The sequence below is a fragment of the Mustela putorius genome, unplaced genomic scaffold, assembly GCF_011764305.1.
Source record: "Mustela putorius furo isolate JIRA1106 unplaced genomic scaffold, ASM1176430v1.1 tig00003853_pilon_pilon_pilon, whole genome shotgun sequence".
Lineage (NCBI taxonomy): Eukaryota > Metazoa > Chordata > Mammalia > Carnivora > Mustelidae > Mustela > Mustela putorius.
In genome coordinates this window covers 6,960,837-6,987,463 of record NW_025422005.1, presented here as the reverse complement: position 1 = coordinate 6,987,463, position 26,627 = coordinate 6,960,837, and the positions used below count along the sequence as shown (strand labels likewise).

Here is a 26,627-nt window from a genome sequence, read left to right as displayed (position 1 = left end):
ACTTTTTACGGAAAACCCACTTTAGACCTATGTGGTGTCTCCCCTTGTAGGCCCTCTGCCAAGACCGACTCTCTTGCTTACACCCAGAAGTACCCACATATGTGAATTATATCTCAGTAAAACTATTATTAAAAAAAAATAGTACTTAAAACTCCTCTACTTTACTATCATTCCTTTGGATGAGAGACGGGTAAAGAACCTTCTAGAACCCCTACTGCTGGTTAACCTGAAACGTGAGAGGTATCTGGACAGAAAGGGTGAACAAAGATGGAGAGACAGATGAGCATGGGACGTTCGGGGTATTTTCAGTAGAGGGCAGAGAGGCTGGGGGAGTACGTACTCTGGCCAGACGGCCCGGGTATGAGCCCTGCCTCCATCCCGTACTCCCTGTGCTGCCTGGAGCAAGTTGCTTCAACTCTCTGTGCCTCAGTTTCCTCAAGTGAAAATGAGGAGCCTAACAGAACCTATACCAGAGGATTTTGTGAGGATGAAGTCAACGAAAACAAGCCAAGTGGCTAAAACTTGGTATTCAACGGATAAGCGTCAGCTCTGAGGACACGGCCATGATGCAGGCCAGAAGCACATGGCGGTTGGGGGAGCCCTTTATGAGACCGCTGGAAGTCAGGGGTGGGGAGGTGCTTGGACTAGCTGTGGAAATGACAAAGAATGGGTGTCATCACAGCGGACATGAGGAACAGAACAGAGAGAAGCCTGGGAAGACCACGTGAGGTTTGAAACCCGGAGTCACAGTAACAGCAGCACTGACGCGGGGCGCTTGGGAAGCAGACCTGGTCCCCTCCGAAGGCTGGACCCTGGGGGGAAGGGGATGGATCTCTTGCATAAGACCTGTGGCAGGACAGGCTAGGACCCCGCTGCAGACGGATCTGGGAGCCAAATCAGCCTTTTTACACCCAAAGGAAAAGAGCTGATTCAGCTTCATTTATACCAGACCAGTTCCCCCGGCCCACGCAGTGATTATTTCCATTTATGTACTAAAAACTTCCCAAATCGCAAGCTGGAAAGTATCGCCTTCCCTGACTCCCAAGTGGGGAAAACCCTGGGACAGATGGGTCTGCTGGGAAGTCCAGAGAGACACGAGCTCTGCCAGCCGGGTCGGCGGTCGGAGGCCCAGGCTCCCCCCGAAATGGCCTGCTCGCCCGGGCACTGACCTGGTCGTCAGCAATGGCTTTGGCAAACCGGGCACAGTCCAGCTGCAGGTAAATATCCGTCAGTTGGTCCAACAGCTTCTTTGGTTCAAAGCCGTACTTCTCAGGGTTTTCAACTTTCAGGTCACGGCACTTGGGGCCACAGAGTTGCTGAAGATTAAAGTTCAGCATTGCGGCCAATCGGGGTCCAAGTTCCTAGGGAATCAACAGGGTAAGAGGACATTTCATGCTGATGAGACAAGTGAGAAGGACCAAAACTCCCATTTCAGTGGAGGAACAGGAATTGGCTGGATTAATCTTTAAAGAATCCCTGAGAAGTTCTGTGAGTCATAAAGCTGAAGGACATTTATATTCAAAATTTTCTTTATTCTCCATCTCTAATCCAGTAATTCTAACACTTAATAATGTCACAGGTTGGCGGAATATCTATAAATATGAGCAGAAGGCAACCTTTTCTTTAAATTCATGCTTTTAATGAGAAAAACAAGCATCACTCCAAATTCACCGAGAAGCAGGTAAGAGGGAAAATCACTCACAATTCCATCTCAAATAATTTATTATAGTTTTCTAATAATCAAAGCCTTACTGAATTAGGAATTCCTGAACAGAAAATAAGACAGGTTTTTAGTGCAGGGATTGGCCATCTGTTACCTGCAGGCCGAACCTGGCCCGATGCTTGGTTTTATAAAGTTTTATTGAAAAAGCCACACTTAGTTGTTTATATACATTGTCTGTAACTGCCTTCGTGCTACAACAGCCAAGTTAAGGAGCCGTGCCAGACTGTGTGGCCCATAACGCCTAAGTGTTTACTATCGGGGCTTTGTAGGAAAAGTTTAAAGAAATTCCACTTGCGAGCCCCAGGGAAGCAAGGGTCTGAACTGTCTTGTTTAAATTAGTTGCGGTGTTTGCATGCTTTCAGTAGTGAGCTCGGTTCTGTTTCACGTTCCACTGCTCTTTCACGAAGAGCTATGAAATGGAAAACAGAGGAGAGGCGCATCACTGAGAGGCACCCAGGCCAGGGTGTGGTGAGAATGGGGGGCAGAATGCTGAACGTGGACACTGGAGGAAATGAGAAATAAAAAGACGTTCCATTGTAAACCTGTCTCCGTATCCTCAGGCAATTAACAACCAGCTCCCTGGCCCCTTCCTGGCCTTCCTCCCCACCCTTGTCCTGGCCACACCATAAAGCATCCATGCTGTGTGGCACTGGGAGAGCAGGGGGCCAATGCAAAGCAGTGGTCTTCAGTGAGGACACTCGGTTCTATTTCAGAAGAAGGACCCGGGTCTCACTAACAGCACAAGGCCAAATATCCTGACTACCTTCAATCTGTCATAAACCCTAATCATGGCTCTCACTACCCTCTGGCTTCTTGAGCGTAACAAAGCTACAACCAGGAGAACTAAAGCTCTTACCCATTATCAATGATTTCTACTTACTATACTCTAATTTCCAACGGATGCTACTTTCTACTTTTCCTACAAATAAAATACAGGCATCAATAACGATAAAAATATGTCACAGCTTCGGCATTAATAATCCCATGCGCTATGTAGGCAGAAAGCGAATCACATTATCTTGGAAGAAAGTGTTAGCAGAGCTCGGTCTCTCCCCAGAGCACCAGAGCACTCAGAACTGGGAACGAAATCAGCATCGAGCTTTCGCTTAGCAACTTGGAGCTGAAAGGTCCAGGCTCTCAATGATTACTTTTCCCGACAGAGGCCAGAACCTGACCATGGAATCTGATACCCAAAATAAACACCTCGAAGTTTCTACTCACCGGCCTGAGGAACGGCTTCTGGACCTGCTTCGTGAGGATATGGAACATGTCCACGGTTTCTGTTGCCAGGGCAAGATAGGAGCGGGACACACGCTCGTCCTGAGCCAGCTGGGACTGACGGGCTTGCTGCTGATCCTAGGAAACACGGAGCAGAGGACCAGGCCAAGGTCAGCTCCGGCCGGGAGCTCACCGGCACACCAAGTGTGAAGGAAAACGGGACAAGGGCAGAGCAAAACCCACACGCTGAGGGAATGAGAAGAACCCAAACCAGAGAATTTTCCAGGTAACTGAGGTTGATTCCTTTCAGCATGAGAACTCTCGGGACTCTGGGTAAGGTGACCCTGGCACATTGTTTCACTTACACGAGCCCGGGTTTCCCCAGTGATAAAAGAAGTCACCTTCAGCTTCCATGTGGGATGAAGTAAGTGGACCTTCCCTCCGCCCGATACACGCGGTTGCTTATCAAGGATAGTCTCTCCCTGAGTAACAACTTGTAGTCACTATTATTTTAAAAACATGAGTTGTGCTATGCTAGGATACCGGGGCCCAGAGGTTTTGCCTCTACACCAAGTGCCTACAGAGTGCTAAGGTTTGGAGTTTCATCTCGCCCCGCTCTCAAGGCGGTCTCCCCCGACAGCCGTCAGCATGCTTGCCTCTGGCACCGTCCTCCTCCTCCAATTCTGCCCTGGGCTGGGAAACAAGATAATAAGGTGTGTTTGACTCGTGGGGAAAGCCAGGTGGAGCACTGAAGGCTCTGAGATGGAGAAAGTCCCCAGAAACAGCAGTGAAGACGGAGATTCTTCTATCCGGGCTCAGAAGGTAACTAGAGCAGCTGACACCCTGCGTGGGGACCTTGGGGTGGGGCCATCTGAGTGGCTGCGTGGGGGCGGTGGTGTGGCGATGCTGGGTCACCTGCCCACTGCCCCGTTGGCCCAGAATGCGCCTACAGAACACATGTCGAAGCAGGAAGACACAAGAACAAGGTGAGAACTAGTGCAGGGCGTGTCTGCGTGCCCCACGCATTCCTCCGCACACGGTCTCCCGGCCCCGGTCCAGGCCAGGCCCCCCTTCAGACGCCGGAGCGCGGAATGTGACCAGAGAGCTCGTGGGCCTCACGGGGCCTGGATCGCAGGCAGGGAGAGAAGCAATCAACAAACACCCACATGGGGGCACCTGGGTGGCTCAGTGGGTTAAGCCGCTGCCTTCGGCTCGGGTCATGATCCCAGGGTCCTGGGATCGAGCCCCGCATCGGGCTCTCTGCTCAGCAGGGAGCCTGCTTCCTCCTCTCTCTCTGCCTGTCTCTCTGCCTACTTGTCATCTCTCTCTGTCAAATAAATAAATAAAATCTTTAAAAAAAAAAAAAAAAAACAAACAAACACCCACACGGACACATGACAAGTCTGACAGCGACAGAGAAAAAGCAAGCAGGGAAAGGAGAGAAAGAGTGGCCAGGGACAGCCTCCGAGGAGGCGACATGCAGGCGGGTGGTCTGAAGGAGGAGACGCCGCGGAAATCTGGGGCGACGGTGCTCCCCGCCAAGGGGCGAGCACGCGGGTCAGCAGAAGGGCGAGGAGGCCCGTGTGGTTCGGGAGAGTGACAGGGAAATTGGCGGGCCGGGGGCCCGCTCCAATTCGGGACTGGACTCTGAATGAGAAGGGAAGCGTGGCCAAGTTCTGAATCAAGTGGTGATAGTGAACAGAGGAGTTTTAACAGCGTCCCTGCGGTATGGGCCCGGACAGCAGTGGAGGCCGCGGGGCCGGTCAGAGAGGCGACAGCAGGCCAGGTGAGGGCGGGCATCTGGGACAAGAGGTCAGACACGGATATCTGAAGGTCAAGTCTTGAGGCGTTTGTTGAGGGAGAAGAATCAGGAAGACTCCAAAGTGTGGAGTCCAAGCATCTAACAGAGTATGGCTGTCCCTCAGTGAGGCGGGCAGACCCGAGGAGATGTGGAGGACGCCATCCAGGGACACCACCGGACCCCCGGCAGAGGGGCAGGTCAATGGCGGGTGGGTGCGGCAGGTCTGGAGTCAGGAGAGATAGGAACTGAGGAGACACATTCTGGAAGCTTTCAGACCCAGACTGTTAAACAGAGGAGATCCCCTCGCAGTGACTTTGAGCCGGGGGCATCAGGTGTGTGGGAGTGTTTCTGGCTGCCTGATCCTCGGGAAGAGGGAACCTCATTGGCCAAAGATGTCAAATGTCCTGCCACGGATGGTACAGTCTCTCAGGATAAAGAACGCCTGCCACCCCCGAGTCCCAAGCAGCACCCTCGCCTCAGCAGCGAGCGTGGGGAGGGGAGGGGGCGCCGGAGGGCCGAGCAGCGGAATGCTCCAGCGTTCGGACAGGGCGGTGAGGAGCAGGCAAGCGGGGAGGCGGACGGCAGGAAGGGACTTCAAGGTCTACCTGACTTGGGGAACAGCACTCGTTCAGGATTATTTATGACGTCTCTCATCCATGAACACGAAGTCCACAGGAATCGTTCGGTTGTCTCACGAGCAAATGCTAGCGCGCACGGACTGTGGATAGGTATCGAGCCACACGCCTGTCTTCCACTGTCTCTGGCATGAGCCGGTCTGAGCCGAGCATCACGACTAACATAAAGAGGGTACAGAGGTACCAGAAAGGCGAGGCCCTCAGCCGCACCGACTGGGGTAGTCCAACCCTGAGGGACCATCAAGTCAAGACCTTACTCAAAGAATGGGCAGGATCTCAATACAGAAAAATGGAGAGTAGAGAACTGTGGACGGGAGTGTCTCAAGGCACACAGAAAAACAGGGGCTGCACAAGTCCCAAACTACATGGTGCCCTTCAGCAATCCTCCTCACCACTCTTCCGCAAAGCAGGGATCGGCTCTGGTTCATAGACAAGGATACAGAACTCTGAGGGCATGGCAGTGTCCGTTTTCAAACCCGGGTAGCCTGGACTCCAAACCTGGAGCTCTCTCAGCTGGCCTCATCTGCTTCCCAGACGGTTCTGCAAGGGCCTGGGGACCGGGCTAGGCAGGATCCAGTGGACCAGAATGCGAGGTAAGCTTGGAAGGCTCTCTTAGAGCTACTGTATTTAGGGGGGCCACGGAGCATCGAGCCGGGGCGGCCTCCTGCCGGTGGGACGTGGGGAGGCATGGGGGGGGAGGTTTTGGAGGCCCAGTAGCAAAACAATTTAATGGGTGTTTAGACATAAATACGAGGGTAGAGGGTAAGCCGGACTCGGGCAGGTGCCAGGGCAGTACAGAGGACAGGGAGGACAACGACCACGTTGTCTCAAGAATGTGATGAGACGGGTTCCAGCAGCGTGGAAGCCGGACTCGGGGAATCCAGCACTCACGGCCCCTGGAGGTTTCAGTCTCTGGTGTAAGATGTGAGCTACAGCAAGATGGAAACTTCCATCAAAGCTGCAGGAACACTGGGAAAGAAAACCTCCCCGAAATATGCTTTCGCATGTGCTTACCTTATCTTAAGCGTTAGAAGCTCGACAGCATTTTTGTTTTGAGGATGCTATTGCTAGTCAAGAAAAAAAGTCTTCCCTACTTTTCCAAGAGAACTCTTGCTGGAAAGCAGTTCTAATTTTGAGCCCGAGAACACCAGGCACAGAACAGATCGTCTACACAGCTGCAGTAAATGTCAGAAAAGCGTGTCAGCGTGCCATCACCGGTGCGGCAGGAGTTTCTCATGCAACCTGGCAAGACGACCCTCTCTTCCATTAATAACTGAACACAAAAACCAAGATCAACTGGAAGGAAAAACCTCCCATGGGAGGCACACCGTTGTCCAAAGGAAATCACACGAGCAGATCAAGTGCCTGGTCAGCACCGCATCCTAGGGATTCACTTCCTACTTTTAGAAATTGACATCAACACATTCGGACAACAAAAGCGCTTCTCCAAAAAAGCCCTTTGAAATCAAGGAGGCAAGAAAGTTTTCAGGACGCATTTGACAAGCCTTCTCAGTTCATTTCTTGGCTTTAGACCAGGTGTCTACGTTTACCCCTCCCGCAACCCTCGGAGGGAACCTCTTGGAAGCCCACAGGTGGGAGAGGGACAGGTAGCGACAGGTCAGATCCATGTCACCAGGGCCCCACGAGTGCAGCCCGGAGCCGAGCTCTGCCCGGGGCCCGCGGCAGCTCCCCGGCCACAGCAGTCCCCCGCGTCCTCACCCGGGGCAGCTGGTCCCACTGCTCCTTGTTCTTCATCTCTTCCTGCACCTCGTGGATTCGCTTCAGAGACTCCAGACTTTCATCAAGCAGAAACGTCGTGTCATTTATCAGCATGTTTATGTAGCGGACGAACTGCTTCCCCGAACTGAAAAGGCAATTATGGTGGACACGGTCATACAGTGCCCTGAGGCCAAAGGCAGCGGAGACCCCAAAGAAAACGGGCCCCGCCCAACGTGCCAACCACGTGGCCCCAGAAGCTTGCCCACCGCCCTGGCACCACTCCAGTACGGTGGAGGCCAAGGTCTGTGAAGTCTCTCCTTGGATTTGTTACCCCTTTTGTCTAATTATGAGACGCTTACTGCAGCGGTGCACTGCGGGGGACCCGGCCTGGTCAAGAGAGCCAGTTGCTAGTACTGCACGATTCTGTGAGCAGATTCCCATGAAAGTTTAAATCTGGCACCAGTGTGACTATGTACAGCCTGGAAAGCCAGCAAATGCTGAATTCCCCCCACTTCTTCAGAGAGCAGGTTTACCAGCACGTCCCTGGCTCATTGTCTCAATGACTTTAAGTAGAAAAGACCCTCCTCCAGACTAGAAAATGGGTTTAAACTCCCAAGAAAGCACAATTACCCACATATAAGAGACAAGAGAATTACCAATACAGTGATTCCTTATTATAAAGTCGCAGTGAAGGAAAGCTAGAAGCTGCGATATTGATACAGGAGAATATTAACTCACTTTCTAGAACCTGAAGCTTCTAGCCTATAAAACTGTCCCGCATCTCCCATCACAGTGGAGGGCTTGCTGGCACACTCAGATGCTGGCGCACCATGAGGCTTTATAACTGTAAGATTAGTAGAGCAAAGAGGAGCTCCATACACTTTAGGATCTACTGCTGTGTAACCAGGGGGCAGGAAGTCTGTGCCTGGGGAGGAGAAGTTCCTGCGAACAAGGGTGGGAAGCTTGGATTTCAGGAACAAGCAAAGTTCAGGGCGAGCATTCCCACTCGGCACCACGCAGACCGAGCCATGGGCCTGTGTGGTCTAAGCTGGTGCCAGGGTTTTTGGGAACGTAATTCTGACCATAAGAGAAATTCTCAGAAAGAGAATTAGCTTGAAGAGCTTACTTTACAGAAACCTATCTAAAAATGGTTCTCCACTGGTGATACGAAATCATACTGACTAGTAACTCTGCTAACAAGTGACAGTGAGACTTGCTCAGTAGTGAGACTTGCTCAGTCATCTAGCAGGGATTGCAAAAGATCCAACCAGACAGGATAAAATTTCTCCTGAAGAACAATTCAAGAGTTCAACATTTTCATCTCCCTTCTTTTTAAAAGCATCTTTCTTTTTACGGTAACTTAGATGAAATGACTCATGTCCAGATTTAAGGAGCCACTAAAATTTCAGGTAGGAAATAAAAAATCCTTAATCAAGGTTTAGGGCCTTATTACAAAGAATGACATTTGAAATAACCCCAACTTTCCTTCCGAATCTAAAGTCTTCCTAACATTTCACATCTAAAGCTTGACATCATATTCTAGAACACTCTACAATCTCATTCCAGTCCTCTGACAACTTCACTTAACACTATAATCACAGAAACACCAAAAAACACTTCATGGACCATCTCAGAATATTTACAGATTCTTTATGTATACATACCATCCCCAAAGTGTCTTGACAGCTCTAAAGTTTGGCGATATCTTGCAAGCACAGACATTTAGTTAACCCTGCTCACATGCAGCAGAATGATCTAGAAAACTTAAAGGAGGTTGAGACCCAGACAACGGTTCAGAAGAACCAGCTCGGAAAGATTTAAGCAGTCACCCTACCCGTGATTTGCAAGCCACAAATGGGGACATCGGGCGCCCAATACTCACTTGAACTCCTCCATGAAGGTGCCATGGTGAGCTATGTTTTGCCAAAGGCTTTTAAAAATGGTGCTGATGTGATAGCGGATGGTGAACTTGTCGTAGAACTCACTGGTGGCTCCGGTGTGCTCAACGTCTAGAGAAGAGAGAGAAAGAGACTGAAGCACGGGGACCATCTACCTTTCTAAAAGCAGTCGCTGTGCCCAGGATGTTACCGAGTACGTGCAAATCTGGAAATACAGGATGTGACAAGACTGTGCCCCTATCTCTCACACGTAAGGCAGGACAGAAATGAGGCAGTGGTTCTGGAGAAACAGGCTTCACAAAGGTCTGGCAATGACACGACACCAAATGAACTGGGCTCACGAAGCGGCTTATACCCCTGGCACAGCGCCCACTCATCAATGACCAGGAAAAAAACAAAAGAAAACCGGGTGGAATTTTCTTAAGGGTCACATACCTATTAAATGTGACTACTGGCCTACCTCATTTTACTGCAGTTTTATAAGTTGTTTTTTCTTTCTTTCTTTCCTCCTTTATTTTTTTTTTTTTTTACGAATTGAAGGTTTGTGGCAACCTTGCTTTGCTTCAAGCAAGTCTATTTGCCCCATTTTTCCAACAGCGCTTGCTCACTTCATGTCTCTGGGTCACATCTTGGTAATCCCCGCAAGATCTCAAACTTGCTCATTATCACTGTATTTCTTACGGTGATCGGTGATCAGTGATGATGACTCGCTAAAAGCTCAGATGATGCAGCAATAAAATACTTATTTAAAAGATTTTATTTATTTGAGAGTGAGCAAGTGAGAGAGCATGAGCGACGGGAGGGGCAGAGGGAGAAGCAGCCTCCCTGTGGAGCGGGGAGCCTGACGTGGGGCTCGATCCTGGGACCCTGGGACCATGACCTGAGCCGAAGGCAGATTCTTAACTGACTGAGCCACCCAGGTGTCCCAATAAAATACTTTCAAAATAAGATATACGTGCATCGTTATTTTGGACAGAATGATAATGTACACTTAACAGACCACAGTGCGGTGTAAGTGTAACTGTCATACGCACTGGGAACGAGAAGAATCCATCTGACTTCCTTTATTCTTGTATTTGCTTTATTACGGAGGTCTGGGTCTGCATCTGCAGTATCTCTGAAATATGCCTGTATTATTTTAAATACTTTTGTATAATTAACATTTTCGAACATGTACCAAAATAGAGACAAGTTCAGTAAAATCCCATGTGCTCATCACTAATTTACCGATCACCGACATTCATGTCCTGCTAATTAAAATGGAACAAAGGTTAGACTTAGGTATCCGAAAGACAAAGGGCTGAAGTGAGAGAAGTTTCTGAATTTACAACAAGTTTTAAAAAGAGGGAGGGGCGCCTGGGTGGCTCAGTGGGTTAAAGCCTCTGCCTTCAGCCCAGGTCATGGTCTCGGGGATGAGTCCTGCATCGTGCTTCCCTTCCTCTCTCTCTGCCTACTTGTGATCTCTCTTTGTCAAATAAAGTCTTTAAAAAAATAAAAAAATTAAAAATAAAAAGGGGAGAAAGTTGTCAAATAAAGACAATAAGGCTCAAGAAAAAGATAAAAATATAAATTAAAATAAGATACCATTTTTACTTCGCAGGTATTACAAAAATGACCAAACTGCCTGCGAGCACCTGGGTGAGAGGTACCTTCTGACTGCTCATGAGAATGAACAGGGACACAACCTCTTGAAGGCAATGTGACAATTTGGATCACAAACCACCAAAGAGCCCATTTCTCTGACCCACCAATTCTATTACAGAAAACACATGCAGGCAGGTTCAAAGACTGATCTCCCAGGATAATCTCTACACTATTTGTATTAGAAAAAAAACAAATGCCAATGCCCAATGGAGAACATGAAAAAATATTTGTCATACAGGAAGTGAAAAACACAGGTTACTGAATGGGGCCAATCATATTTAAAACGACACACACACACACACACACACACACACACACCCCCCATATACATACATACATACACATACATACTGGCTGGAAAAAAATACAGACCAAAATGTTAACAGATTCTGAGTGCAGAGACTATCAATAACTTCTTTTTTCTTCTTGGTATTTCTTCTATTTTGCAATGAACATATTTTTTTGGTGAAAAGAAAGGTTATTTAAAAATGAGAGGCATAAGATAATTAACACCTATCATATAAAGACCTAAAAGCACACATGCATATTCATTAGGTCAAGCTTTCTTTACAATGAACTAAGTGTCATTTTGTTAACTGCAGGAAAAAGTGTGAACTGGGGCGTCTGGGAGGCATAGTCAGTTCAGCGTCTGACTCTTGGTTTCGGCTCAGGTCGTGGTCTCACGGGTGGCGAGACTGAGCCCTTCATCAGGCTCTGCGCTCAGTGGGAAGTCTGCTTGAAGATTCTCTCCCTGCTCGGATGTGCTCTTTCACTCTCTCAAATAAATCAATCTTTAATTAAAAATAGTGTGAACTGAAGTGTGGAGAGCCGATGCAAACGGAGTCTACTTGAGAAAGACGCTGGGGGGCTGATACAGAGCCTCTCATACCCTCAGTATCGCCCATAATACCTCTACCACTTCCTGGGCACAGCAGAAGCCAAGTACTGCCAACACTTAAAAAACTTCACTCTTAAAAAACAAAAACAAACAAAAAAAAACTTCACTCCTCATGCTCCCTCGAAACTATGGCAGCCCAAGTTCGACTTCCCAAGTCCGAGTTCTAGGAGGCCTGAAATGAACTAGATCCTGGGGGCCTTGTGCTCTGCTACTCGCCGTGCTCCCTCCTTGTTCTTCTTGTTCCATCTCACTAAGCTGCCCAGGCCTCAAGGCCTTTACACTTGCAGTCCCGGCTGCCTGCCATGCTGTGGCTCAGATCTGCACATGATTCACTCCTCCGTCTCATGTTACTCCAGAGTCCCCGTCTCAGAGACCTTCCCCGACAGCGCTCCTTAAAGCAGCATCGTGCCCCTCCCATACCCACCATCTGAATGTATCTTATTTATTGGTTCCATGTCTATTTCTCAAAAAGAACACGGGGCTCACCAGCCATCTGTACCACCCTAGCATCAAAACCAGGGCTGAGGGACGCCTGGGTGGCTCAGTTGGTTAAGCAGCTGCCTTCGGCTCAGGTCATGATCCCAGCGTCCTGGGATGGAGTCCCACATCGGGCTCCTTGCTCGGCAAGGAGCCTGCTTCTCCCTCTGCCTCTGCCTACCATTCTGTCTGCCTGTGCTCGCTCGCTCTCCCCCCACCCTGATAAATAAATAAAATCTTAAAAAAAAACCCAAAAAACAAAAAACAAAAAACCAGGGCTGACACACAGTAGGAGCGTCTTAAGTATTTGCAGAGTCAGAGACTCAATCAACTTGGGTTAATGCTGGCTTTGTTGATTCAGAGCTCAGTGTTCTTTTAAGTTCTGAGTAGCCAGGTTGGGAAAGCTGTTCCTTAAGGAACTGACTGCTGGTATAAATAAAGTATTCTGATTTTGGAACTTAATTTTATTTTCGAAACAAAAATTGGATCTTAAGTATTTCCAAAGCTAGGATATTCTCTGGGGGTAGAAAAGAGGAGCCCGGTCCATATGCCCATCTCTAGTTCACGTCTGAGACTCTGGACCTCAATCAGAAGGACTTTTTGTTTTTTTTTTAAGATTTTATTTATTTATTTGACAGAGATCACAAGCAGGCAGAGAGACAGGCAGAGAGGGGGAAGCAGGCTCCCTTCTAAGCGGAGAGCCTGATGTGGGGCTCCATCCCAGGACCATGAGATCATGACCTGAGCCGAAGTCAGAGGCTTAACCCACTGAGCCATCCAGGCACCCCTCGGCAGGCCTTATTATGGGGTTGATGCATGAGTTGGGGGCTGTCTGTGGTGTCCCGCTGGAGGGTTCTCTGGGGACTGGTTCCCTGCTACCACAGTAGTAACAGTGCATCAGGCAGGAGCACCTGTGCTAAGGCCCACCTGCTGAAGTTGCTGCCATGCACTAGCTGTTGACCTTCAGCAAGCTTCTGGACCTTTCTAAGCTTCAGGTTCCTCATTTGGAAAACGGGAGATATTTATAGCACCCATCTTGATGATGGCTGTGCCGATTAAGTGAAAGGATTAGTGAGGATTCAATAAGTGGTGGCTATTATTAGTAAGGGTATCATCTCTCTAGGACTGCAGACGTGGTCCAGGGCCAGAAGGTACACTGCTTAGTGGCAAAAGGGAAAAGGAGCTTCTTGGATCTTACTAGTGGGGCTCTGCCAGACCCAGCACGCATCTCCCAAAAGAGGCCCACCCCCCTGGCACCCCCATGCTTTATTCCAAAGCCACAGTGACAGGCCCAGGGCACTTACTGAGTATAAAATACATTTAACTAGGGGCACCTGGTGGCTCAGTGGGTTAAAGCCTCTGCTTTCAGCTCAGGTCATGATCCGAGGGTGCTGGGATTGAGCCCCACATCAGGTTCTCCGCTCAGCAGGGAGCCTGTTTCTCCCCCACCTGCCACCAGCCTCTCTGCCTACTTGTGATCTCTGTCTGATAAATAAATAAATAAAAACTTAAAAAAAAAAAAACACATTTAACTAAACACTTTTTACTTTTAATACTAACAATACATGTTTACTGCAGAGTAAGTTCAGATAATTTTATTTTTTAGCTTTTATTTATTTATTCATGAGAGACAGAGAGAGAGAGAGGCAGAGGGAAAAGCAGGCTCCCCAGTCCTCTGAGATGGGACTCGATCCCAGGACCCTGGGATCATGACCTGAGCCGGAGACAGACACTCAACTGACTGAGCCACCCAGGTGCCCCAGTTAGATAATTTTTTAAAAAGGAAAAGAAATAAATCCATTCACAGTTTTACCATTCAAAACGAACCATCTCTCTGTTACTATTGTGGTATACGTTCTATCGTACAGATGTCTACCAACACGAGGTCCTACTGTATATACTGCTTCATTACTTGGCATTTTCTTTACTTCTGATGACTTAACCATTTAATGTAAATAACATTATTCTTCACAGCTCATATAGACCCACTTTATGGATAAACTGTAATTTACTTAATTCATCCACAGCTGGAAGAAATTTAGGCTGTTTTTAGCATTTTCCCTGCACTGCATTATAAATGATGCTGCAGTATCACTGTAAACATGCACACACATTCATAATTACCCCCACGGAACAGATGACTAGAAATTAAGTTTGCATGCAAAAGGCTGAGCTATTTATTTAGCTGCTGTCACGGGGCCCTCAATCCGCCTTGATGCTCGGCTTTGCCAGGCTGGGGCTGGGGCTCTGCAGGCTTCCCCTTGCCAGCAGCCCTCCGTTGGGTTCGCCAATAGGGGGCGCTGCAGGTGAGCAGGGACCTGGTCCCTGGCCACAGGCTGGCTGCTCCTGTCAGCAACAGTGGTTCTTTCTTCCCGCAGCACCAACCGCTTCCAGTTTCCAGCTCAGGTCCACCGTGGCAGAACTAGGAAGCCTGCGCTCCTCGGAGACACCAGCTGGGCAGCGCCCTTCCACAGAGACCTAGGTCCCCATTCTGTCCTGGTCCTCATTCGAGCTAGTTTACTCACTCCAGCCTCTTCCTTGGGTTCCCCCAGCTCTGGAGACAGAGGACGGCTGCTTCCTGAACTTGTAACCTGCCTTACGCCAGAGCTCTCACTTGCCTTTCTGTCCTCCAGTGTCTACTTGACTAGTTCTTCATACGGCTGCTCCCTGAACAACACAGGCTTGAACTCCACGGGGCTACTCACACATTTTTTTTCAATAAATATATACATGGGACCATAAATGTATTTACTCTTCCTTATTTTCTTTTTAAGATTTTATTTCTATTTATTTGAGAGTGAGCAAGTGAGCACGAGTAGGGGCAGAGGGAGAGGGAGAAGCAGATCCCCTGCTGAGCAGGGAGCCTGATGTGGGGCTCGATCCCAAGACCCTGGAATCATGACCTGAGCTGAAGGCAGATGCTTAACTGACTGAGCCACCCAGGTGTCCCTCTTAAGATTTTCTTCATAACGTTTTCCTTCCTCTAGCTTATTTTCTCTTAAGAATATAGTGTGTAATACACATAATGTACAAGGGATGTGTTAACTGACGGCTGATGTTACCGATAAGATGCTACACAGTAAATCTAACATTCTGGTCTAAATCTAAAATCTGGGGGAGTCAAAGGTGAAAGTGGATTTTTGGCTGCCTGGTGGGGGGGAGGGGTCTCTAACAGTTGCTCAATGGTCAACTGTTTATTTTCCTTACTGGACCCTGATTGATACATAGAATATACACATTTTTAGGGCTTTTGGTGTGGACTGCCAAACTGCCCTTCGGAAGGGTTTTACTGGGCGCCTGGATGGTTCAGTCGTTGGGCATCTGCCTTCAGCTCAGGTGATCCCAGGGTCCTGGGATCAAGGCTCCCTGCTAGGTGGGAGGCCTGCTTCTCCCTCTCCCACTCCTCCTGCTTGTGTTCCCTTTCTTACTGTCTCTCTGTCAAATAATAAATAAAGCCTTTTAAAAAAAGTTTTACCAATTTACATTCTCAGAGAATTTCATAGCGCTGATTCTGCACACCAGCTAATGGGGAGATGAAACAGTATTTGTAGGTTAGTGTAGTTTGCTACAACTATGTTATAAGGTATTCTCATCTTAAAAAATAAGTTTAAAAAGAAAGACACAGGACGCCTTGGTGGCTCAGTTGGTTAAGCCGCTGCCTTCGGTTCAGGTCATGATCCCAGGGTCCTGGGATCAAACCCTGCATCAGGCACCTTGCTTGGCGGGGAGCCTGCTTCTCTCTCTTTGCCTCTGCCTGGCACTCTGCCTGCTTGTGTGCTCTCTCTCCCCCTGACAAATAAATAAATAAAATCTTAAAAAAGAAAGAAAGAAAGTAAGAAAAAAAGAAAGAAATGGGTAAAAAGAGATGCCTTACTGTTATTTTAAGAAATGCAGAATTATCTTCGACTAAGCCTGATATGTGCAAGACACTGAATGAGGTCATGTCCCGTACACACATGACTCATCATTTGTACCTGGAGGTCCTCCCTACCAGGACTAAGGGGAGTGAAAAAGAGGCTTTTTACCCAGGAGTGTTCCCCTGCTATTGCCAAAGCAAGGATGTTAGTGAAACTTCAAGTGCTTGTCTACTTGCTTTAGCTTTAAGAGGAATCAGTAGGTTGGGAAGAAAAAAAACCTTTTTTTTTTTTTTTCATTTTTTAAAGTAATTTCTATACTGAACGTGGGGCCTGAACTCAGAACCTACAGATCAAGGGTCACATGATCTCCCAATGGAGCCAGCCAGCCAGCTGAACTCTTACTAGATGTTACAAAGCAGTGGTGACAAAAGGACAAAGGAGGCAGGCGGACCGCTGGAACCCTCAGTAGCGCAGAGAGGGGATGGCACCAGCTCCAAAGGAGCAGGAGCAGGTCTTGGTCAACAGGGAAAGGATGGTCACCACTGAGGGCTGTCACGACACAGTGGAATCCTCAAACTTCTGCGGCTGCAGGAACAGCAAGCAACCGCACTCACGGACAGCCAGTGTTTCTCCCAAGAGTGCAGCAAGTACACTCTACTAAATGCTGAAGACACCGAGTGCCCAGAATGTGCTAGGTTTGACAGAGGACAGACAAGACGCACTTCCTTTCCTGCAACATGTACCAGCTGGAAGGAAAATGTGCCATTAGTACAACCCTATGCCTTTGTTGGCAGACAGGTTAAGGGGTCTCAAGGTCATCAGCTTGATGAAAACACACTGTTAGTTCAAAAGCCAAATTCCGTAACAATTCAGAATCCAATTCTTCCGGCAGTGGAGGATCTCCCTGCAGAGAGTCTGATGCGGGCTCTGTCTGCTCACCAGTGGGACCCAGTGCCTAGCAGGCAGCAGGTGCTCAATAAACCTTCATAGATTTAGTGAACGAGGGAAGGCTCCCTGATATCCTGATTCCACAGATCTGAGTGGGGCTCGAAAATAAACATTTTTAACAAGCTTCTCGTTTTACTCACGCTCTAGAAACTCTGAGTTATACGACAGATTTCTAAAAGTAGCTGCAAGTGCATCTGATTTACAGTGGATCCTGCCCCATCATCAGGGACCAGCTCATAGAATGGTCCATGGATACGTCCACTGATCTAAACTAAGCAACAGTAACCTGCTTTGCCAGTGGCGGGGTTAAGCAGGTTACACTTGGAAGAGGCCATCAGGATATTAGCTACCAGATTTAGAGCAACTCCCATCCACTTGCCTACCCAAATACCCAGAACCTACCTGTATAAAATTTCATCAGTGAAGGGACCAACAATTTGGTGGAGAGAGGATGGTTTTCGATCATTTCAAAAAACTTCTGGGTTCGTGGCTGAACAGCAGGGTTGGTCATAAACATGACTTCTACCAGTTTGGCCACCAGATACGGATTTCGGATGTAGTTCTGGTTACACAACATCACAACAAGGAACGTCACAATGTCCTGAGTACAGGGTTCATAAAGCACCTGAGGAGAGTATCTGGAGAAAGGCAAAAAAAGTAAGAAATGAAGCTCCCAGAAGCTCTAGCTGTGTGGACGCTGGGGTCATCGAGCAGGGAAGGGGCCAATAGGTCTACAAGCCAAGATGCTGAATTCCCTTGAACTGCTGAGTTTCAAATAACTACTGACTTTGCAACTAGACAGACTTTAAATCCACTGTGTCTACTGGCTAAAGCATGTTACAGTAACTTACATTATTTTAGGAAATAAACCAAAGCCACCATGATTAAATTATGGGGTAAGGTTCATAAAAGAGTTGTTTTTTTTTTTAAACAACAACAAAAAAAACTTAAAAAAATAAAAAAAAAAAAGATTTTATTTTTAAGTACTCTCTATACTCAGTGTGGAGCTCAGACTCATGACCTTGAGATCAAGATCGCACGCTCCACTGACTGCGCTTGCCAGGGGCCCCTAAAATTTTTTCTGGCAGTTGTTTTAATTAAACAAGCAAGCAAACGAACAAACAAACAAACTTGAAATGCCAGTTATAAACTCAAGGCATTTCCTTGTAAGCTTTCTCCAGTGTTATAATTGAGAAAAATTTCAGTACAAAATATAGATGTGGGTATTTCTGGCTTCTGAATGTTCACTTAGATATTTATAAACTGTTTGCTCCTTCTGTTTCTCAGAAACACATACTCAATTATTAGAAATTCAACTCAATTTTCAGAGAGTACATTCTTATCGGCATTGTTAATCCTGCTCCTGTCTTGAAGATATTATTGGAACTGGCTTAGTGCCAGAGTTGGATTTATTTTTCCAGTCTCCAGGCAGCATTCGCTTATAGCAGTTACACAGAATTTTAGGCATAAAATGGAGGGCTGCAATGTAGTTCGTAATATAATGTACACGCCACGTACAAAAACAAATTAGAACCATGTAGTATGTCAAAGGTACTTACTGTACAATAAAAAATAAAAATTCAGCAACATCTTCTACATAAAACTCAGGCAATGCTGCAAATACCTTGGGGACATCTGAGTTTAAAGGCAGTGTTATACTGTCAAAGAGAATAAAATCACAAGTTACAGAACAAAACCATGGCACCTGGAAACTACCCCCTAACCCCTCCGCAGAAAACCCCAACTAACCAACCGACCAACCAAAAAAACACAAAATCCTGGCACCTGAAACCCTAAGGACTGTGACATGGCCATTACAAGTTAAATATTTTAATGGGGGGAAAAGCCTCCTAGAACACAAATACGGAGAAGGTACACAAGCCAGGAGACCAGAGCCTGAAATGAACAGGGAAGAATGAAGACAGTGGACGGATTAGGGTGTGCAGGAGACGTTTCTCCTCTTACTGATTTTCCGTTAAGATTAATATAGTAAAATAGGAAGGAAACAGAAGGGTCATATTTGGTCATTTTATGCGATTCAATCTGTTTTGAGACAAGTGAGCTGCACAACATTTTCGGCTCCTGCAGAGGGCGCTGGGCCAAACTTAACAACATCAGTCGATCCAGAGACTTCACATAATAAACTAGTAAAACAATAAACTAGTAAAACTGGCTGGGTATCTTCCTGCACCCAGTCCCTGAAAGGACCTAATACTCTGTTATCTCCAGGTTTTAGTTTCCAACGTACAGATTTCCTTTTCTATCAATCTAGCTGATTTGTAAAAAAAGGACCAGGTCAGAATTAAACTAGGAGGTGCTGACATTCCCTTCTTAACTGTAATCCCTGGGAAAACACTTATTAATATTACGGATTTTGTAGTCTGTACAGGTACAACCTAGAAACTGAAGAACAGATCCTTGATAAAGTAAGGGTTTGGGTTTCAGCTATGGACTGAGGGACAGTGAAGACAACACAGCCGAGACAAGGAGGGCGGAGGGGAGGTGGGAGGGGCACACTCACTCGGGATAGGCGGGGTCCAGGATGCGGAGCAGCAGCTGGATGAGAAGGCCATAAAAATTCAAACATCTTCTCAGAAAGCTCTCATCAAGTAAACCAGCGTCAGCACAGGCCTTGCACCGTACCAGTTTCTGCGGAAGGAGGTACGCCCCCACCCACAGATTAGTCGGTGGCCAAGTGCCGGCAGGTTCGACTGGCCAGGGACCAGGCCAGGAGATTCGAGGTTCTAGGGTTTTCGCGAGCTTCGTCTCTAACTAACTATAATATGCTGGTCACGTCCCCAAAGCTTTCCTTGTTCTGAGAGATACAGAAGTACACCGTGCAAACCACTGGATGGAAGGCTGAGCACATAGTTCAGGTTCAAAAAGAAGGTCTTCCTGTCAAATTGAAATAGCTTGCCTGGGGGACAGGGTTGATGGGCGTCAGACAGAGATGGTGAGTGGATAGAAGCCAGACAGATCTGCATCTGAGTTCCAGGTCACCACTTCTGCCCTTGGACAAAATGTTTGTCCACTGATGGTCCTGCACCTGCCTCAGAGGACAGTTGTGAGAAGGAAACCCGGGCACGCATGCGCATCGGCGTGTCCATTTGAACAGTTTCCAGGCTCCTTCTGACAGGTCTGTGGGGTGCTCACGGGGGTCTACAGACACCAGAAAAGGGCTCCTGGTGTATTCTGCACCTCAGCAGGTATTGTCTATTAGTAAATAAAGCAAAATCTACTTAACTTGCCCCAGAAATCGAAGTTAAAATGTCCATATACCTTCCTACTAATCAAGAGAAACCAGAATCCGCTAATACTCAGCTCTAGAATTTGAACAAAAACACAAGATAAATGCGTAAGTAAGCGGTCTACACTCCCTTGTACAGCCTTTGCTCAGCATCCGTCTCACCAGCAGAAATCTTCCTGTCCACAGTTAGGTTCTGTGCAGTGGATCGTTTTTAACGACAAATGAAGGAGGGACAAGGTGGGGGGGGGGTCTTCCCACGGCCACAAATCCACTCGGTTACACACTGTGAAAATGCATGGCTGGCACACTGGGTCACAGAGCTGGGGGGCAGTGGAGGGGGAGAACCTCGCAGAAGGGCTAAGTGAGGCAGGTGAAGGCCAACCGAGGACGATAAAACCAGGAAGAATTCACACTGCCACTGGCAAAGCACCTGCAGATTCTGTCCTGATTTAAATCCTGCAGGGAGACCGGGGTGAGATCATCACCTGGTCTGAAAGTCCAGTGTTTCATCTTCAGGGGAAAGAACGACAGAGGCAAAAGGACACTACAGGGCTCTGCGCAGGCACACATTCTGGGAGGAGAACGGCTGCCGCGCGGCCAGGCTGTGACGATTCCCATCAGCCGTACAAACCTTAAGCTGAGTTTTGCAGCGCTTCAGCATCTCGCGGTGTCTAGTTGCCAGCGGGGAGTCTTTCCATTGGCTTTCATTGTTTTTCAGATCTTCCACGGTTCTGAAACCAAGGACTAAAGGTCAAACCCAAGAAGACACGCGGATCCTTCTTACCGACTTGTTCCGACCCTGTCGAGGACCGTCAGACATCTCCTCCTACCTCCAGCACCTTGAAAGTCAGAGTATTTCCTGTCATGCGTTGGCAGAACCTTTCTTAGGGTTCCTGATCTAACGAATGTCTTAAAATTGGTGGTACTTCACATTTAATGACATTTAGTCATTTCTTTTGGAAAGAAATACACTATTTACATCGTTCCCTTCTTTTCCTAGGAGGGAGAACAAGAAGTCCTGCCTGAAGGTTCACGGTTACTAGGCCTTGGCCAGTTACCCCAAACCAAACGCTGGTTCGACAATGCCAGTGCCCTTCCGTCTTCTGCGACCGTTCCCTCCACGTGGAATGCTCTTCTCGGAAATGATCTTTGCGGCATGCTCCTTTACTCCTTCCTATGCCCGCCCAAATACCAGCTGCCAGTCAGGCCATGTGCGGCATATTTTAGAGACTGGCTCACCTAATGCTCTATCAACCCCTCTCTGTCGAGACAATTATAGAAAACTGGAGGTTGGCACATTTTTTTGGAACTACACCTTCCCCGACTCCCTTGCTGCCAGTGAATCTGCCCACGACCTAAGCTTCCATCGAGAAGTGACCACTCGCTGGAGGCAGAAGAGCATGTTGAGGGTGGCAGCCACAACAGCGTTTCTGGAAGCACAGTGGCGGAGGAGTTCTGCCTGAGGCAGTGACAGAGGCTCTACGGTCAGGATGAACCGTGGAACAGCTTCCTGCCAGGTCAGGTTCAAAGGCGAACTCTGGGTACATACCTGAGCCCTCCCCAGAACTGATGACGATCTGACAGACTGACTGCAGTCACGGAAACTGCCACATGGCACCCGTCTCTGCAGCTTGGGGTGAGGGAGGTGGGGCTGGAAGACACTCAGAAGCCCCATGGGATGGCTGACTGGCCTGGCAGCCTGCCTCTAGGGAGCCGCACGGGACAGGCTTGTGAAAAGTGCAAGGAAGCCTTGTTTAGCTTCCAAGAGGGTGGTAATGACAACCAGTGTGGAGACAAATCTGTTTTTTCAAACAAGCCACTATAGATTTCAAAGCACTTGGACTTAATACTTCCCTTTCGTACCCTTGGCTCCTTAGGGACGTGAACATCTCTGGGACATCGTTATTCTACCTACCACATTTGTGGGGAGAGAACGCGGGAGTGTGTGTGGAACGGATCCTGGAGTTGCCTGATCTGCAAGAGTGAACCATGCGAACACCCTTCTGTGTAGGACTAAATTCACGGACACCATTACATCCACCAGAGACCCTGGATTCAAGATGGTCGTGAGTAGCTGGGAGGGGTCTGAAATGTGCACCCAGCTAGTGGACTCAAACTTGGCATTGACAGGGACCTATGCTGAGTGAAGCTGGGCTAGCTGGTATCCCTTGACAGAATTCAGAGGAAGGAATCTAAAGTTTAAGAAGCTGAGAATATTCAGATAGATACACCACGGATGACTGGTTCAGACAACCCCTCCTCCCAAACCTGCCTCTCTCTCCCCCCATATCCTACAGGACATCTCTCCTATCACAGTGTTGGAAAGCACACAGGTGAGGGGAACATCTTTGAGCACAAGAGTGACCGTCCACACTCGCCTGGGCGTGAACGCAGTCGATGGTACCATTGAAATGGATCAACCAAAGTCAGTAAAAGAGATGGGATCCCAGGGCTCCAAGATGAAGAAACAGACAAATTCACAATCACAGCTTGCAACCGCATAAGCCTTTCCCAATAACTGATATTATAAGCCGATAAAATCAGCAAATAGAAGGAAAATTTGAATAAAAGATGAACAAGCCTGACCTAACCAACAAATGCACCGTGCGGTAAGTGACACAGAAAGCACATTCTTTTCAGGTCTCCACAGAACATTTACTCATGTACCTGTTGGGCTATAAAGCAAATTTCAATGAAGTTCGAAGGACACAAATCAGAGCACGTCCTCTGACCACCGTGAAATTGAACTAGGAATCAATAACAAATGATAAACAGACAAATGCTCCAAGAATCTGGAATTTCAACAATGTATTTTTCAATAACCCACTGGTCAAATAAGAAATAATAAAAATTAGAAAATATTTTGAACTGATCAGTAAAATGTGACATACCAAAACTGAGAACTGCAGCTAGAACCAGGCTTGGAGGGAAAGGAACAGCCTTAAATACACGTATAAGGGCTGAAAATGGATGATATATGTACCAATCTTTTTTTTTTTTTTTAAGATTTTATTTATTTGACAGATAGAGATCACAAGTAGATGGAGAGGCAGGCAGAGAGAGAGAGAGGGAAGCAGGCTACCTGCTGAGCAGAAAGCCCAATGCGGGACTGAGCCGAAGGCAGCAGCTTAACCCACTGAGCCACCCAGGCATCCTATATGTACCAATCTTAAGAGGCAACAGAAATATCAACAAAAAGCAAATTTAAACTAAAAGTATATAGAAGGAAATAATGAAGAACCTGCAGACATTAAAATGATAAAAAGATGTTATGAACAACTTCAAGCCTAGAAATTTTGAAGCTTTAGATGTCACAGAAATACTGACACAAGATAAAATAAAAGTGTAAATGGTCATATATCTAATAACAGAATAAAACACATAATCAAAAACTTTCCCATAAAGAAATAACTTATAAACTCTTTTTTAAAGAAGATTTTATCTGTTTGAGAGAGAAGGAAAGACAGACAAGCAGGGGGAGTGGAAGGGAGCCCAACACAGGGCTCCATCCCACGACCCTGGGATCATGACCTGAGCAGAAGGCAGATGCTTAACAACTGAGCCACTCAGGTGCCCCTAATAAACTCTTCCAAAGAACATAAAAAGAGAGAATACTCCCCAACTCAATATTGGCAAGCATGATACCAAAACCTGAGGAAGACGTACCAAGAAATGAAAACGGTAGGCCCATCTTTCTTTTGAACATAGACTCAAAAATCCTAAACAGAGTATTAACAAACTGAATATCCAATGAGCTATAAAAGCAATAATATAAAAACTGAGTTTATTCCAGGAATGAAAGACTAGTTTAGCATCAGAAAACTAGTTGATATAATTCAGCCACATTAACCGAACAGAGGAGAAAAAAATTTCTGATCTCTTCAATAGCTTTGGAAAAAGCATTTAGTAAAATTCAACTTCTGTTAGGAATAAAAAACTTTTAAGATACTAGAAATAATGGGAAATATTCTTCATCTGATAACAGAGGACATACAAAAAAAAACCTCTCCCCTCTTGAATTAGAACAATAGAAAAATTTGAAGAAAGTTGCCTCTAGTCAAGATTTTACTAGAAGTTATAGCCAGTATGCTAAGGCACAGAAAAAAAGTGTAGGAAAGAAAACTGACACCATTTACTAACGACACAAATAAGTGTAGAAAGAAAATCTTAAAGCATCTACAGAGTAACCATGAGCATTAACAGGTGATTAGCAAGATAGATACAAAGAGATAAGAGTTACAGATAGAGATATGACATACTTTTTCTTATAGCCAGACATGTACATAGGTCCTGGACCAAATGCAGTGGTCACACTATTATTATTTCAGAGGACCTGTTTCGAAATGTGTTTGATTCTTATTTCTGTGATTTGTTTATTTGGAGGCATTGGCACATGGGGAAAAATGCTTAGGTCAAGAAACACAGCAATGGTGCTAATGAATGGGAAACTGATGGCTACTACCTGGCCATTCTGGGTTCCTTATGCCATAGGCCAACATGCAAAAAAGAGAATTCCATGATGGCAGGGGTCAGAGAATTCCATGATGGCAGGGGTCAATGATCTTTTTTATCAAGAGAAACTACAGTTATTGTTTCAGACTCCAGAGGAGGAGGAGAATGACTGGAACCCAGGAGATCCTTTAAAGGGCCTCCTGGTCAACACCACACTCAGTAAAAAAAGTTAAGGGAAGTCTAAAACCACATACCGAGTATTGAGATCTCTCTGAAACCAAGGCTGGGTCACTCTGCCACATAAAGAACTCTGGTGGACTGAGGACTGTGGACAGGGAACCAGAAGCAGATGGTTCACTGCAACATATTCACTCCTGGTATTCGAATCCACTGGTCACAAGAGAACTGCTTTCTTCATACCTCGGGCAATCCCAGGACATGGGGTCATGTACGTACCTATTGAGCTCCCGGATGGCCCGGAGTCTGCGGATGTAGCGACGGCAGCTTGGCAGAATGGAGAGGTGGTGGGCGTGCAGGGTAAGAAAAAAGCATTCTGTAGGGAATTTCGGCTCAGAAAATGGAGGCTGATCTCCATCTAGGAAAAATAACATGATTCCCTAAATAAAGGCTTTAACAAGATTAAATCAGGCGAAAAGCACAATTAAGACAGAATTACACTTGAATTTTCAAGAAGCTTAAGGATGCTTTTTAAAAAATATAGACTAAGGGACACCTGGGTGGCTCAGTTGGTTAAGTAGCTGCCTTCCGCTCAGGTCATGATCCCAGCGTCCTGGGATCGAGTCCCACATCGGGCTCCTTGCTCCGCAGGGAGCCTGCTTCTCCCTCTGACTCTGTCTGCCACTCTGTCTGCCTGTGCTCACTCTCGCTCTCTCTCTCTCTCTCTGAAAAAATAAATTAAAAAAAAAAAACTTAAAAAAAATATATAGACTAAGTTATAAGCAGCACAGAATTCCTATGAGCTCCATTGAATGATTAGGTATTTTGCCCCATCTGATTAAATGTTAGCATAGACGAACATCAACAATCTGTCGTTACAAGTCTTCCTGATGTATTTTATATAACCATTCCTATAATTCAACACAGGCCATGAAACATCACCTTGAATCTCAAAATACTGATAGACTATGTTAATCTACAGATTCCAAAGCCATTTCTGTACCGTGGGCATGTCTGCCGCTTCTAATTCTTCTCTATTATAAACAGTGTTTGGAAGATCTGTATGAAAAATCACTCCACTCCCAGAATTGGGAGTATATTCTAAAACATAAAATTATTGAGAATGACAGTGTTAAAATTTTTGGTATAAATTAGAATTCATTAAATAAATTCATTAAATTCCATCTATTTCTTAACAAACTTACATTCTATCTTATCACTTGGTTTTTGGATTATCTATCTAGCTATTTATTTTTAAAGACTTTATTTTTAAGTAATCTCTACACTCAACAATGTAGGGGCTCAAATTCACAACTCTGAGATGAAGAGCCCCAAGCTTCACCGACTGAGCCAGCCAGACACCCCTGTTTTTGGATAATTTACACATATACAACAATAACCTGAATTTCTTTCAATTTGTATCTAATTCCTATTGGTATATTTTTTCCAGCAAGTATCTTTTATTTTCTATGATATATACTGCTTACATTTTTGTCCCCCAAAAGAAAACTATCTCTTGGTAGAATTCAGTTTGGGCCTTATACATTTATAACAGGTTTACATTTTGAAAGGCATGATTCTATCAAACATAAGACATATTTTGCTCCATTCTTTAATTCTGCATACTCATTTTTTTTTTTTAAAGATTTTATTTATTTATTTGACAGAGAGAAATCACAAGTAGTCAGAGAGGCAGGCAGAGAGAGAGAGGGAAGCAGGCTCCCTGCCGAGCAGAGAGCCCGATGCGGGACTCGATCCCAGGACCCTGAGATCATGACCTGAGCCGAAGGCAGCGGCTTAACCCACTGAGCCACCCAGGCGCCCTGCATACTCATTTTATCTCACTCTACAAAAAGCATATTTATCTAAGATACTGTATATACATATCGTCTCTGATGATATGTTTCATTTATTAAATCATTATAAATTTGTT

At 46.4% G+C, this 26,627-nt stretch overlaps 1 protein-coding gene across 3 annotated transcripts in view; it reads right to left on the bottom strand.

Moving 5' to 3' along the window:
* The window catches only part of UBE4B (ubiquitination factor E4B), a 120,219-nt gene that overhangs the window by 7,175 nt on the left and 86,417 nt on the right, over window positions 1-26,627 (bottom strand). For all 3 annotated transcript variants that reach the window (XM_045063713.1, XM_045063716.1, XM_045063714.1), the window contains 9 exons: window positions 24,974-25,112; window positions 20,697-20,796; window positions 19,340-19,467; window positions 18,378-18,476; window positions 17,221-17,456; window positions 8,979-9,105; window positions 7,097-7,241; window positions 2,945-3,079; window positions 1,170-1,361 (listed from right to left, as the gene is read on the bottom strand). In XM_045063713.1, the coding sequence (XP_044919648.1) occupies window positions 1,170-1,361; window positions 2,945-3,079; window positions 7,097-7,241; window positions 8,979-9,105; window positions 17,221-17,456; window positions 18,378-18,476; window positions 19,340-19,467; window positions 20,697-20,796; window positions 24,974-25,112 (1,301 nt within the window). The remainder of the gene's footprint in view (window positions 1-1,169; window positions 1,362-2,944; window positions 3,080-7,096; window positions 7,242-8,978; window positions 9,106-17,220; window positions 17,457-18,377; window positions 18,477-19,339; window positions 19,468-20,696; window positions 20,797-24,973; window positions 25,113-26,627) is intronic.